The following is a 16105-nucleotide window of genomic DNA, read 5'->3' as shown; positions in this document are numbered from 1 at the left end:
AATTTTAGTTGGTCTATTAATTAATGAGAACAAGCAATGTAAGAGAATTCGTAAAGAACTTTCTAGTTCTTTAATATTTACCCATGTGAATTCTCTTTTATTTTTGCACATCATACTTGAATTAACATGGCTAAACCAATTATGCCAACTGGATAAATTATCAATATTGATAAACTTCAGGTTTACACCATGATGTGTTCAATAATGAATAAACTCCAAGTTTATTATGATATGGGTTTTTATATCAATAAATATCCACTTCATTGTGGTATTCTTTTGTTTATGTAGTACAAATTGGAGAATAAAGTGGGTAGCTTTTCACATACACATTAGCCCGCTACAAGTTGTAGTAATAGAAGATATTAAATCTTTCCTTTATTTATAGTCTCAATATAATCACCGCTTTCGCGTATACTTTGGAAACTGAATAAGTTTCTTTGAGACTTACTACAACACAATACCTTATTGGTAGTTAATTGTGTTTCTCCAAAATAGTATAATTGGCTCTTGCAGAGCTTTTAATTAATTTTGTAGTACCACATATTCATCAACACCTATATGGTGAATATCTCTTTTAAAGAGAAAGTTATACCATTATGGTTATGGTCAAAATTATATGCAAAATCTGTTTCTTGCATTACCGTTGTCTTTTAACAATCATAATGCCAAAATATTTTGGCGTACGATAGGTACGTGACCAATGACCATTCATGCCATAATAATGATATTATTTTCTTATATCATCTCAAACCTCCTTTTAGAGGTGAGTGCGGTATATTCACTACCACTAGCACGTTCATATTCTTTGAAGAATGAATATGTATTCATAAATTAGATGTTGTCACATTCACATCATGAATGGACCATAATCATCTATATGTGCTTTACAAAATCTCATGTCAAATCGATGACAAATATTTTTCACAGATTGAAAGATTATTTTGAGAATCCTTATTGTTCTCATTACCACAAATGATGACGATTATAATTTCGTCTATTGCCACGTCCATATCCATTGATACATTCATAGTAATAATTTTGTCTTCTTTCAGACTTATCACATACTGCTATCACATTCTCTTAAGGGAAATAGAATGGAGCAAATTCAATGGGACGGGTTTTCAATTCTTTGCCCACAATCATACATGAATTTGATCGTGGCGAGGCATAGAAATTTTACCACTTCAGGTGGTTATTATTTCTTACAAACTCCATTAGAGTTATAATCAAACTTTATTGTCTTTGCTTGTATTTAAAATCAAAGTATAGAATAAAAGAGAAAAATACAGTAAAATACTTACCTTAAATCCAGAATTTAATCATGAAGGAAGTTCATGGAATAATTGACAATCATTATGCTCAATCCCAAAGCTTCTATTCAATTGGTTAGAGTCTCGTGCTGACAACGTGTTATGAAACAATAAAAGAAGAAGAACAGTATTGCAAAGAAAAGTAGGGAGAGAGAATTCTTATTGATTTGAGATGAATTACAATGGAATAGAACCCTCTATTTATAGGGAGAGGGTGACTTAGCCACCAAGCAATGAACCCTAGAATCTCTCTAAATATAGGCATTCACCATAAATACAATTTTGTTATAACAATGTTACAATTATCAAAAATATAAAATAAAATAAATCTTGTTTCTTCAAAAGGTTAGCTGACAGTTATTAACCATAGAAAATTTATCTCCATTTTCGCAACAAAACCCTCAAAAAGAGACAGGTGGTTTCATAGTTTGCTTCCACCTCCAATTTTATACAACTACTAGCAATAACGTAGAAATAAAACAAAAAAGAAACTTCAACTTCATTCTTTGGCCTGAGCAAACAAAATTAAGAATTACCAAATCAAGAAGAAAAAGAAAAAAATGGCTTATTTGAAAGTTATAGCCACCATGTCCAATTGTATTTCTACTAGATTAATAATTGTGACTGGAAATGTATGGATTTGTAGAGACTTTGTTAGTGCCACAAGACCTTCTGAAAAAGTGAGTTTTACAATATTTATTTCAGTTTTTTAGACTCTATTTTTCTTCTTAAATATTGACAAATCTATATATTAACATTAATGTGAACATTTTCTTGCTTCCTTTTTTGGGAAATTAAGATTGATAAAGAGACTTGCCAAAAGATAATAGAAGCAGCAGAGGCAGTGAAAGAAGGGGCTAAAGAAGTGAAGAGTGTGGGCGAATTTGTCAAAGAGACAGTTTCTTCTAGTGCTGGAAATGTAAGTCTTTTCAGCTATCTAACTTATCTGCATCAGATATTTATATGAAATCAATAGGTGCATAGGAGGAGCCTTGCCGTAATTGGTAAAGTTGCTATTATGTGATCAGGAGGTCACGAGTTCAGGCCGTGGAAATAGTCTCTGGCAGAAATGCAGGGTAAGACTGCATACAATAGACCCTTGTGGTCCGGCCCTTCCCCAGACCCCGCACATAGCGGAAGCTTAGTGCACCGGGTTGCCCTTTTTTTAATAGGTGCATAAGTACAGAGGCGGCGTCTGAATTTGAAATTTATGGGTTCGAGATTCTAATCCCTGTAATTTATTGAATTCTAAATTAATATATATTCAATGAATTTCACACATATATGATTTGGACTTTGGACAAAAACTACTCAATTTGACCGAGCTTCGTCCTTTGCATGACATGTGTTCGTAAATAAATTATGAAAAAGATTCAACGTGTATGAAGTTATCACTGGTTATAAAAGGACTCAATATAGGATAATTTTTTTATTTACCCGTTATTATGGAGAATAAGTTATGGTTATTGCGATGTTATATTGATTAATTAGGTAATCTCAGAGATGGCAAAGAAGACACTAGAAAAGGCAACGGAACAAGAGGAGAAAGGTGCATGGGATAAAGTCAAGGACACTGCAAATGACATCAAGAAGAAAGTCGTTGGCAAATGACTTTACTAATTATCCTTAATTGTATTGAATTTTAAGTCTTATATACTATCAATGTAAGAATATTATGCTAAGTGTAATTTTTTTTTTTTTTTGGTAAATAAAAGATTTTATTACCAAAGGCAGTAAGTACAAATAACAAGGAAAGTCTAGGGATGAGTTCTCACTAACCAAAAAAAAAAAAAAAAATACAGGCCACTCCTAGCAACTATAACAACCAATCCTCCCTAATTACTCTCCACAGACTAAGCTATTAAGGGTAAAAATTCAGCTTATCGAGTTCCTTAATTAGTCTGCTCCTTTGCGATCCTCGGTAGAATACTTCTTGGATGATTCTTCTAACAATGCTCCTATGGCCAGTATACTTAGCTTGAAAGACCCTTTGATTTCTTTCAATCCATAGATGGTATACACATGCTGCCAAGGTCATTCTATAGAGTTCAGCACCCGGACTTCTTCCATTGGCGTGGATTCCTGCCCACTTCAGCTCTTCTAGCCAACTCATATTTTTTCTCGCAATTTGTTGCCATTGCAGCAAACTATTCCATACCTGTGCAGAAACTTCACATTGGAAAAATAGGTGGGATATACTTTCTGTCTGAGAAGCACATAATGGACATATTTGATTGTCAACAATTCCCCAGTTCATCAATCTATCTTTTGTGGGCAATCTCCCATGAGCTGCTAGTCTGAAGATAAAGATCCATTTGGGAGATCCATAGTTGTTGAACCATTTTCCTCCACTGAACTTTTGGAAAGTCACCTCTCATCATTAGATACAACTTCTTGATTGAGAAGGCTGTCATGCTTTTTAAGTCTTCTTCCACGATCCCGGAATGCTGGACATAACTTTGTATCTTTACAATTTTTTGCACTACCCATAAAGCTTGTTTAGGTACTTCACCCCAAATTTGTCCACCCTTGATGTAATAGTTGTGAACCCACTTAACCCAGATTTTATCCTTTTTACAACATAGGTTCCATAATAGCTTGCTAATCGCTGCTCTGTTTCATATAGCTATATCTAGGATATTTAGTCCACCAGCACTAGCAGGATAACATACTTTCTGCCAAGCAAGTAATGTTCTCTTTGTCAATTCCACCCCTCCGGTCCAAGAAAATCTTCTACATGTAGCTTCGATCAGCTTTATCACTTTAGTAGGCAGAACAAAAATCTGCGACCAGTAAATCTGAATGGAGAAAAGAACATTTTTTATCAACTGAACCCTTCCTGCATAGGAAAGGAACTTTGTTGTCCAGTTTGTAATCCTTCCTAGTATTTTTTCAATAAAGGTTGGCATTTGATTGACAGTCTTTTTGTACTGAGTGGTACACCCAAATATCTAAATGGTATCTCCACTTTACTGAACCCAATCATCTCCATTATAGCCCTTTGTGTCTCATCTCTCACCCCTCCAAAGTAGATAGAGCTTTTCTCTTTATCTGCTATCAAACCAGATACCTGAGGAAACTCCTGGAAGCAGTCATAAAGCATCTGAACTGATATTAAATCACCCCTACAGAATAATAATAGGTCATCAGCAAAGCCTAATTGTATCAAATTCATTTTCTGGCATCTGGGATGATAATTGAAATTTGGTTGTTCACTCAGTCCTTTCAACATTCTGGAAAAGTAGTCCATAGCAAGAACAAAAAGGAAGGGGGATATAGGATCCCTTGCCTCAATCCTCTTTTAGCTGCAAATGGCTCCGTAGGCCATCCATTAATGCCAATAGAGTATGGAATTGAACTTATGCATTCCATGACCCACTGTATGAACAAATTAGGAAAGTTCATATGTATCAGTACTTGTTCAATAAACTTCCATTCCAGTGAATCATATGTTTTTTGCATGTCCACTTTTAGCATACATCTTGGAGAGATCCCTTTTCTTCCATATCCTTTTACTAGTTCGTGACTTAAGATAATGTTGTCACTTATCATTCTCCCGGGCACAAAAGCTGATTGGCTATAATCTATGAGGTCACCCATCACGCTCTGCAATCTGGTGGTTAGGATCTTGGAGATCGGTTTATAAAGTACAGAACAACATGAAATGGGCCTAAATTCCTTTACTGAAGAAGGATTCTTCACTTTAGGAATTAAGGTTACTGAGGTGCAGTTGACAGGTCTGTACATAGTTGAGGTTTCGAATTAAGTGTAATTTAATTAATCATAACATATTATTACTTTATGTCTTCGAATTATCATATCAGGGTTGATATACCTGGCATGAATTTGCTACGGAACTGTAACATTAGGCTCAGCACGTCTTGATACTGTAAAATATTCGATTAGACTCGACTCAAACTTTGCTTAATAATGGATTGGGCTCGATCAAACTCGGCTCGATTAGACTCAGTACGGCTCGACCCTCAAGTCTATGAATGGGATAAATAAGGTCAGTGAATTGCTATGCGTTCAAGTCCTATGACAATGGACTCAATTAAATTATGTTACCCAAAATGTGATAGTGGAGTATTATTCACAAAAATATAGGCAAAATAGAGAAATCGTGCTTGGGATAAATCAGAATTTCAGTAGGCCAAAATATAAAATTGGCCGACCAGCCGAATTAATTGCATTCGCTACCAAAAGGTTTATAAATATAAATATATATATATATATATATATATGTATATAATTTACATATATACAAAAAATACACTTATATTTTATAAGCTATTATTTTTTGAAGCGACTAAAAATATATATTTTTCATTTCAGAACTGCCCAGCTTAGGCCCATGGACTAGTTTTCCTTGTCCAAGCCCTAATGGGTGTTGTATGGGCCATGGTCTTAGCCTAATATTCTACTTAGACTTGCACCTTCAACCATTAGGAAGTGCTTATATAAAGGTAAAAATAGTACGGTCTAACCAGTTTTCGGACTGGTCATTCAAAAATAGCCAGCGTTTACTAAGTCAATGAAAAATAGCCACTATTTTACTGCAACAGAGACCGGTCCAGCATAATATACTGGAGTTCGGTGCACCTGTGTATGAACTTCCAGCATATTATGCTGGAACTCCAACACATGGAAAGTTCCAGCATAATATACTGGAGATTCGAGCACTTGTGTATGAACTTCCAGCATATTATACTGGACCGGTATACTTTGCTGGAACTCCAGTATATTATGCTGGAGTTCTAGTGTACTTATGCTGGAACTCCATCATATTATGCTGGAGTTCCAACATACTTATCCTGGAACTCCAATATAATATGCTGGAGTTCAAGTATACTTATGCTGGAACTCCAGCATAATATACTGGCGTATTTTCCGGGTTTTGAATAGTGTTTTCGCTCAGATTTATCTTTACATGAAAAGTGGCTAGATTTCGATTACTTTTAAAACTGGGCTATTTTTGAACGACCACTTGTAAATCTGACTATTTTTGAATTTCTCCCTATATAAAGTTCATAAGTTAATCGTTATTTTATACAGAAGTATTAAAATTGTATTTCTATTCAAGTAAAAATAAATAGTTCGAGACAAAATATCAAAAAAAAAAAAAAACACAAGGAAAAACAAATCACTGTATTTAATTTCAGTAATACATTATCAAAAAACTTACATTTAGTCACGAAGTGTTTTAAAGGTTGTGTATTGTGCATAGAACTTTAAGATGGAAATGGAGAAAAAAGGGAAAAGAGGTGTGTTTCTGTTTTTCTCGTCTCTTAAATGTCTTCTTTAGTTCTTGGTTTTACTACTAGAGAACCGTATCGTCACGATCCAAAACCACCCGTCGTGATGGCGCCTATCGTGGAATTAGGCAAGCCAACTATTCAACCAATTCAACCAAATAAAAGCTTTGAAAATTACACAGAAGCAGTTAATATTAAAAGAAAACCTTTTGTAAGCAGAAATAAGTTCGCAACTCAATACAATTCTCTCCCAAAATCGGAGTGTCACCGAGCACATAAGCATCTATACCGGGATACAGTCTACTACAATATCTAAGGAATAAGACCTGAAATACAAATGAAGATAATGAAGGAGAGTCAAGGCCTGCGAATGCCATGCATCTACCTCGATAGTCTCCCGAGATCCCGACTCCTCACTCAGCAGCTGCTGTGACCGGAAGCACTTGGATCTGCACACGAGGTGCAGGGTGTAGCATGAGTATAACCAACTCAATAAATAACAAATCCAACATTTGGACTGAAAGTAGTGACGAACTCAACTGGCACAGTTCAATATAGAAATAGCATTGCAGAAACGTAGGCATGCTTTCAAGTTCAATAGATAACTCAAAACAGTAAAATAGATCAATTCTGAATGATATGAAGAATATAACTCCTCTACTTCTATATTCCAATGCACATGCTGTATGTGATGCACCATGCTGACAGCTTCATGTGCTCACACTCTCAAATACTCAATCACTCGGTACTGTATATGACACATATGACCCAAGGAAATCAATCCCGGAATATATACATCACTGACCATCAGTCACCAGTACTGAGTAGGGCTAATCCAGCCCGTGGAGAAGATCCATCTCCAGATATATAATGCTACAGACAAGATCCATGTTCAGGGAAGATCCATCCCTCAATAATATCAACTGCGCTCACTAGGGGTGTGTGCAGACTCCGTAGGGCTGTTTCAGCCCAAGCGCTATCATAAATCAGTATAACTGCTGTGGCGTGCAGCCCGATCCCATATATGTCACTCATAATCAGGTTCTCGGCCTCACTCAGTCATCAATCTCTCTAGTCTCTCTCATGGGCTCACAATGTCATGAAACTAGCCCCAACATGATGATATGATGTATCAATAAATAACAACAGAGACTGAGATATGATATGAAATGAATGAATGTAACTGAGTACAAAATATCAATGAAATCAGTAAGTTAACAGCAAGAAACGACCACTCTGGGTTCCAACAGTACCGACATATAGCCTAAACATGATCTCTAGCATGATTGACAGCTCAATTACTTTATCACATGATGAAAACACGGATATCAACAAGATAGAACCACTATACAGTGCCATGGAATCGACCAGGTCACAATTCTCACGGTGCACACCCGCACGCCCGTCACTTAGCATGTGTGTCACCTCAATACCAATCACATAACAAATAATTCGGGGTTTTGAACCCTCATAACCAAGTTTAGAAGTGTTAATTACGTTAATCCGAGCAAAACTCTACTCCAACACGCCTTAGCCTCTCAAATCGGCCTCCAAACATCCCGAATCTAGCCACAAGCAGTACAATATAATCAATACGGGCTAAAGAATCAATTCCACAAGAAAATACAAAATTATAAATCAAAATCCGAAATCGGCTTCAAACTGTCCCCCTGGTCCACGTCTCGAAATACAACAAAAGTCACAAAACTCGAAAGTCCATTCAACTACAAGTCCAACTATACCAAATTCATCAAAATTCGACACCAAATCGACACTCAAATCCCCAAAATCAACTCTCCAAATTCCTAGCCTCAAATCCTAAATTACACCTCAAAAACACACCAACTAGGTGGGGAAATCAATGGAAAAACATAATTATTAAAGAAATTTAACCACAAGTGACTTACCTCAAGAATCCCTTCGAAATCTCTCTAAAAAAGCGCCCAATTTCGAGTTTGCAATCAAGAAATAAGAAAAACCCTCAGAACCCAACGTTTATATTCTGCCCAAGCTTTTAGCACCTGCGGCCGCTTATTGCACCTGCGGACCCGCTTCTGCGGACTTCACTTACCTAGCTGCCTCCGCTTCTGCGAGCCTTGGACCGCATCTGTGCAATCGCAGGTGCGGAACAGACTATCGCACCTACGTACTCACCCACATCTGCGCCTATCACCCCGCTTCTGCGACCACGCAGGTGCGGAAGAATCTTCGCACATGCGACATCTGCTCATCTCTTCCTTGCCCGCTTCTGCGACTCCCTTCCCGCTTTTGCGGGCTCGCACCTACGGTGCCCACTCCGCATGTGCGATTACACTAGCAGTTAAAATTCTTCAGCAACTCTTCAACTTCAAAACTTGATCCATTAACCCCCCAAATCAACTCGAGGCCCCCAGGACCTCAACCAAACATACCAACAAGTTTTAAAACCTCATACGAACTTAGTCGAACTTTCAAATCACCTCAAACAACATCAAAAACACGAATTGCACCCCAATTCAAGCCTAATGAACTTTAAAATTTCCAAATTCTACGAACGACGTCGAAACCTATCAAATCACGTCCGATTAACCTCAAATTTTGCACACAAGTCACAACACACCATGAACCTACTCCAACTTTCGGAAATCCAATCCGACCCCGATATCAAAAAGTCCACTCCCGGCCAAACTTTTCAAAATTTCAACTTTTGCCATTTCAAGCCTAATTCTACTACGGACCTCCAAATCATAATCCGGACACATTCCTAAGTCCAAAATCACTCAACGGAGCTAACGGAACTGTCAAAACTCAAATCCAGAGTTGTTTACACATAAGTCAATATCCGGTTAACTTTTCTAACTTAAGCTTTCCATTATGAGACTAAGTGTCTCAATTCATTCCGAAATCTCTCCGGACCCGAACCAACTGACGCGGTAAGTCATATAATAGGTGTAGAGTACATAAGAAGCAGTAAAATAGGGGAACGGGGCTACAACTCTCGAAACGACCGGTCGGATTATTACATATATCTGGTTATTATCATATATTTTTCCAGAAAGAAGTTTCAAGGAATACTTCCTACCATGTCTTATAATGTTCGATTAATAATCCTATAACGAAATGCTTATGATACTAAAACTCAAAAACATCTCTTGGATAAGATTTTGCGGACCGCGCGGTCTTCGTAATAAAAAAGACATTTGGCGATAAGCTTGCACTTGTTTGAAGGGATCACCATAAATGTTGACTAATAAGTCATCCATTGCTTGTTTCTATTGTTCTTTTATCTTCCTGAGCCGAGGGTCTACCGGAAATAATGTCTCTACTTTTCAAGAGTAGGAGTAAGGTCTGCAGGCACACTATCCTCCCCAGACTCTATTGGTAGGACTCCAATAGTTTTTTGTTGTTATTATCGTTACTCCCTCTGGTCCATAATAAGTGACTTTTTGGCTATTGGTATACCCCTTAAGAAAATACTAACTTGTAGAAAAAAGATAGTTTGACTAAATTATCCTTAACTAAAATTAACATATTGTTAACTTGATATATTGAAATTTGTAAACAAGGGTAAAGTTTGAAAAAATAAAGTTAATACCTTTTTTGGTTATGTTAAAAGTCACATATTTTGAACCAAACATAAAAAGACAAAAAAAGTCATGTATTATAAACCGGGGGAGTATCCATTATTAAAACATGAAAACAAATAATAATACTCCCCCGGTTTATAAGGGACAAACATTGATCTTTCCAAAGCCAAAGTGCCAAACATAGAAGGGACAGAAACCTTGTACTTCATAGTAATAAACTAGAAAAAGAAATAAATAAAGATTCACCAACCACTAAAGCTCATAAATTTGCTCGAGATTTCTCACTTCACTACAAGCAGCATTTACCGAGTACACAGATAGAGACAGTTGGGAAGAGTACATTTTCAATTTTTCATGCATATATTCTTCAGGAAAAAGACAGTTGTGTCCTGCAATGAGACATTTGAAATTAAAGACAGTTGTACACTATTGTTTATAATGGAGAAAAATTTTATTTTGTGCCTCACATAATTGACACTAGTTAAGTGAGGGCTCTTTTTTATCTCACAACTGTGTGATCCCAGAATTTTTGTGGACCCAGATGTGTAAGATATGAGTCCACAAATATGTGAGATAAAAAGAGGCTTCACACAACTAATATAAGTTGTGTGAGACATAAAATAAAATCACTCTTTATAATAAAAGGCCAAATACATCTACAACCCATTCAACTTGGCATTATTTTTTATTTTGGCACTCTATCTCTATCTTGTTCTATTTTGACCCTTCAACTCTATTTTTTATGTTCCACTTTAACACAAAAGTTGAAACCAGTGCAAAAAATATAGCGCGTGTGTATACACAAATCTGAGGTGTAATAAATATCCAATTAAATGTTGCCACCTGATTTTTTCATCCATATCAAACGGGTCAATACTAAAATACCTGAACCCGACCGTATTTAGGAAATATTAAGTCTGCTTCTTCCTCACTGAAAATAAAATTCGAAAATAGTTTACTTACTCTGTCAAATTTACACCTATAAAAGCGCCGACCTGGATTTTTTAGTGTCCATGATACATACAGTTCAACTTGAAATCCACAAGTGTCACGACCCGGATTTCCCACCATCGGGAGTCGTGATGGCTTCTACTATCGGAGCTAGGCAAGCCAAACCTTTTAAACATTCCCTGATTTCACCTCAACAAGAACAATATAAATATAACGAGTCATTTAAATTAAAGCGGAAGTCTTTAAAACATAGATAACTGAAAACCCAAAATGCGGAAGTTTAACATTTCTCTATCCAAGACTGGTGTCGCTATCTCACGAACTACTAAAGAGTGCTACAAATAAGTCTGAATAGAAATACATAAATGTCTGTCTCGGTACAATGAAAACAAACTGAAAACATGGAAAGGGACTTCGGCCTGCGAACGCCAGCTAGGCTACCTCGTAAGTCCCTGGACTGAAGTCAGCTCCCGATCAATATCCTACTGCTGTGGTCCAAATGCTGCTCCGGTACCGTGATCTGTGCAAAAGAGCACAGAAGTGTAGCATCAGCACAACCGACCCCATGTGCTGGTAAGTGCCTGGCCTAACCCCGGCGAAGTAGTGACGAGGCTAGACAGGACTACCAAACCAACCTGTGCAGTTCAATATATATATGCAATAAAAGGAAAGAACAAAGAAATTAAACAGTTAAGAGGGAGGGAGCATACTATGGGGGAGTACAGTCCGGATATAAAGTCAACAATTTAAGTAAGAAACAGGGCAATAACAATAATTAATGAGAGCAGGAAAATCAACAGTTGCACGGCATCAACCTTCGTGCTTTTACTCTCATTCTCACCAAAAGCAATCAAATAAAGTGCACGGCATCACCCTTCGTGCTTTCCCTCACATAACTCTCATATCATGGCACGGAATGATCCTTCGTGCAATTATAATCAAATCAGAGCACGGAATGTCCCTTCGTGCATAAATAATCAAAACATGGCACGTAATGACCCTTCGTGCAAATATAATCAAAACATGGCACGGAATGACCCTTCGTGCAAATATAATCAAAGCATGGCACAGAATGACCCTTCGTGCAAATATAATCAAAGCATGGCACGGAATGACCCTTCGTGCATTATCACTCTTCCTCACCCAAACAGTAGTCACAACCAAACGGGGCGAGGGGATAAACAAATAATAAGAAATGTCCCGGCAAGGGAATTACACAATTAATAGCTAAATCCCGGCAAGGGAGCAACAACAATACTTTCACATCCCGTCAAGGGAGATAATCAATATACTCAAACCATCCCGGCAAGGGATTAATCATATCACTTTCTATTTCTTTCATTTGTTACTCAATAGTCTTCTTATCATTCGAGCCAACGCTCCAAAGAATTTACAATTCATAATTAGTCCTCATACTCTTCACATTGCATAGAATTCATCAATTAACATAGAAGAGTCATAACATTATCAGGATAAGTACATACAAGGACCCACGGTCATGCTAGACACCGGTGTATAGATACTCGTCACCATGCCTATACACCGTACTCGATCATTTAGCAATTAGCATATAATAACACTCTAATCCTATTCCTTCAAGCCACAGTTAGATCAAACACTTACCTCAAATGCTCCAAATTCAACTCAAGCCTCTAGTATAGATTTACCCCTCAAATTCGGCTCCAACTCGGTCAAATCTATGAAATAATGACTTTACAATATTAATAATAGCTAAACAAACTAAACCCAATGCCTAAATATGACTTTCTAAGCTTTCTTTCCAAAAATTCTAAAATCGACCCCGGGCCCGCTTGGTCAAAACCCGAGGTTCGAACCAATCCCATGTCACTCATTCCCCCACGAGCCCGAATATACAATTTGTTTTCAAATTCGACCCCAAAACGAGGTCTAAATCAAAGAAAATTGAAAAGCCCTAATTCTACCCTTTTCCCCCAATTTACACCTTAAGTTACATGATTTAGGTCTAGGAATTTGATAAATGATGATAGAAAATGAAGAAAACGAGTTAGAAAATACTTACCCAAGAAGCTTTGGTGAAGAATCGCTCTAAAAGTCACCTAGGGGCTGTGGAGAAGAAGAGCTCGTGTGAAATTTGGGAATAATCCCGTCACTGGTCTGTTTTTGAGCTTTAAAAATCACTGGGCAAAAATGCCCTTCGCGTTCGCGGGAAGGGGACCGCGTTCGCGAAGGGTAAACTAGGCAGGTCATCGCGAACGCGTGGAAGATAACGGAACGCGTAGAAGGAAATGCTGGGGGGTCCAGGTTTGTTCTATGCAAACGCGTAAAAGGCCACGCGAACGTGATGGAGGAAGCAGCAAGTCTATGCATTCGCGAACATTTGACTGCGAACGCGAAGAGGAAGTCTCTGGGGTCCTGAACTTGACTTACGCGATCGCGATTATGGAGATGCGAACGTGTAGAAAGGGAACACCATGGGCAGTGCGAACGCGAGCCTAAGGCCGCGATCGCGAAGAAGAAAAGGCCTGTGCAAAAATTGCAGAAAATCTGCTATATTTCTAAGTGCAAAACCACTCTGAACCACCTCCGAATCACTCCCGAGCCCTCGGGGCTCCTAACCAAACACACAGGCTAATCCAACAACATCCTACGAACTTAACCGAGCGATCAAATCGCTAAAATAACATCATAAACGAGGAATCAAACCTCAAAATCATCATTTTTCATTCTAACTTCATAAACTTCAAATTTTAGATATTTAGGTTCGAAACACGTCAAATGACGTCCGATTTCAACCAAATTTCACAGAAAGTGCTTAACCCATATATAAGACTTGTACCGGGCGTCGGAACCAAAATACGAGCCCGATACCACAGTCTTTTAATCAATTCTCATTTCCATTTTTCTTAATAATTTCAGAAAAATAATTTCATAGAAAAATTCTTTTCTCGGGCTCTAGACCTCGGAATTCGACTCCGGGCATATGCCCGAGTCCCATATTTTTCTACGGACCCTCCGGGACCGTCAAATCACCGGTCCGGGTCCGTTTACCAAAAATGTTGACCGAAGTCAACTTTAATCATTTTAAAGCCACATTTTGAAATTTTTTACAGAATTTAACATATAATCTTTCCGGCTACGCGCCCGGACTGTGCACGCAAATCGAGGCAACTAAAGGTGAGGTTTTCAAGGCCTCGAAAGCACGGAAAAAGAGAGAGAAATCCAGTGATGACCCTTTGGGTCGTCACAACAAGAACAAATATATTCCACTATGAAATAATAATTTTCTTTGAGACATGGATTCACTTCAAACTTCAAGATTGGATGAAATAAACCCAGAAAAAATAATTCAAAATAAATAAACGAACAATAACATTGCAAAAGTTTGAAATTTTCTGGATGGCCAGGTATGAAATCGACAGATGAAAGCTTTGGAACTTTGAGAATGAAGATGGAGCAACAGTGGATGAAAAAATACAGTCGGGTTCAGGTATTTTAGTATAGACCTGTTTGACATGGATGAAAAAACCAGGTGGTAACATTTAATTGGATATTTATTACACCTCAGATTTGTGTATACATACGTGCTATATTTTTTGCACTGGTTTCAGCTTTTGGGTTAAAGTGGAACATAAGAAATAGAGTTGGAGGCCCAAAATGAAACATAAAAATAGAGTTGGAGGGTCAAAATGGGACAAGTTAGAGATAGAGTGCCAAAATAAAAAATGGTGCCAAGTTGAATGGGATGTATATGTATTTGGCCATAATGAAATGGAAGTTATATGCCTGTTAATAAATAAATAAAATTAATCTAAATATTTATTTATATAACCGCTTAAACCAAAAGTGATGAATATATATATATATATATATATATATATATATATATATATATATATATATGTCACGACCCAAGTTCGCCCTCCGTGAACTGTCGTGACAGCACCTAGTCTCTACGACTAGGTAAGCCTAACAATTTGCGGAAAAAGGAACTTAATGCGGAAAAACAAATAAAAACTGAAGATAAACAACTATAAAAGTGTTTAAGATGTCGTTCGGCATGTACCAACACAAGATCTCAACAACTGAACAATTCACAAAACCCGAAATCCCATGAATTACAAGCTAAGAGATTACATAATAAGCTCTAACTCCAGAATGTCTACCAACAAGGAAAAATACAGAAAAGGATATACTAGTACTGGAAATAGAAAGAGACTCTTCGGTCTGCGGACGCGGCTGATATACCTCGGAGTCTCTACAAAGCGCCTCGCCTCAAGCGTGATAAGGCTGACTGGAAGAACCTGGATCTGCACATGAAAAACATGTGCAGGAAGGGCAAGAGTACTCCACGGTGGTACTCAGTAAGTGCAACAGTAAATGATCGCCGCCAACTCTGCACCACTAAAAAGTAGCGAGAGAGGGTCGCAATAGCTTTTACCTGATTTGTGGGTCGGGATCGAATCCACAGAGAGTTAGGATTGGAGTCGAGTATCTATTCAGCTTAGGATTGCGTGTGTGTTCTTAATTGATCTTCTCATAATTTTTGCTTTTTCTTTATATTCTACTATTATCAACTACTAACTATAAATGCAGCTAGATTATGCTAAACTAGAATTGCTACAAGTTGTATATAATGGTTTAAGAGGGCACTAGGGTAGTGACCTTCACCTAGGTGGCTAATTGACGGGTAATTGCATCTAAGGCACGATTGATATGATTGGGGAAATATGTTATAACCGTTGCTCAATACTACCCACTCTACACCTCTCGGTAGAAAGAGTGGTTTTGCCCAATTGACTCTCTCGAGACCAATTGGGTATGCATATTTGCCTGAGCAACTAGGGTTCAAGTCGGGTAATTACTCTCTCGAGGTTTAACCCTTTAATTGGGACTATCAAATATCTTGAGTCCATCCCAATTCCTTGTTGGGTCAATTTTGGAGACTTAAGCTCTCTTTCTCAAGAAGAGCCTAGGTCAACTTAGCACAAACTAGTGTTTGCAACCACTAATTCATAAATTAAACCATAAAATTGACCCAAAT

At 37.6% G+C, this 16105-nt stretch overlaps 2 protein-coding genes across 2 annotated transcripts; one reads left to right on the top strand and one right to left on the bottom strand.

The window, feature by feature from the left end:
• The first annotated feature begins 1786 nt into the window (after positions 1–1786).
• LOC109240340 lies at positions 1787–3039 on the top strand. Its single transcript, XM_019406965.1, has 3 exons — positions 1787–1990; positions 2110–2229; positions 2802–3039. Exons 1-3 carry the CDS (start codon positions 1871–1873, stop codon positions 2919–2921), a joined length of 360 nt encoding a protein of 119 aa, XP_019262510.1. The 5' UTR covers positions 1787–1870; the 3' UTR covers positions 2922–3039.
• An 889-nt stretch (positions 3040–3928) lies between these two features.
• Positions 3929–4816, bottom strand: LOC109240335. The gene is made up of 4 exons (XM_019406962.1): positions 4790–4816; positions 4600–4688; positions 4242–4435; positions 3929–4149 (listed from the first exon to the last, which is right to left on the bottom strand). The coding sequence occupies exons 1-4, from the start codon at positions 4814–4816 to the stop codon at positions 3929–3931; spliced, it is 531 nt and encodes a 176-aa protein (XP_019262507.1).
• Positions 4817–16105: the final 11289 nt, after the last annotated feature.

This window comes from Nicotiana attenuata, unplaced genomic scaffold (assembly GCF_001879085.1).
Source record: "Nicotiana attenuata strain UT unplaced genomic scaffold, NIATTr2, whole genome shotgun sequence".
NCBI lineage: Eukaryota > Viridiplantae > Streptophyta > Magnoliopsida > Solanales > Solanaceae > Nicotiana > Nicotiana attenuata.
Note: the sequence above shows the minus strand (reverse complement) of the source record. Positions and strands in the feature narration are given on the sequence as shown.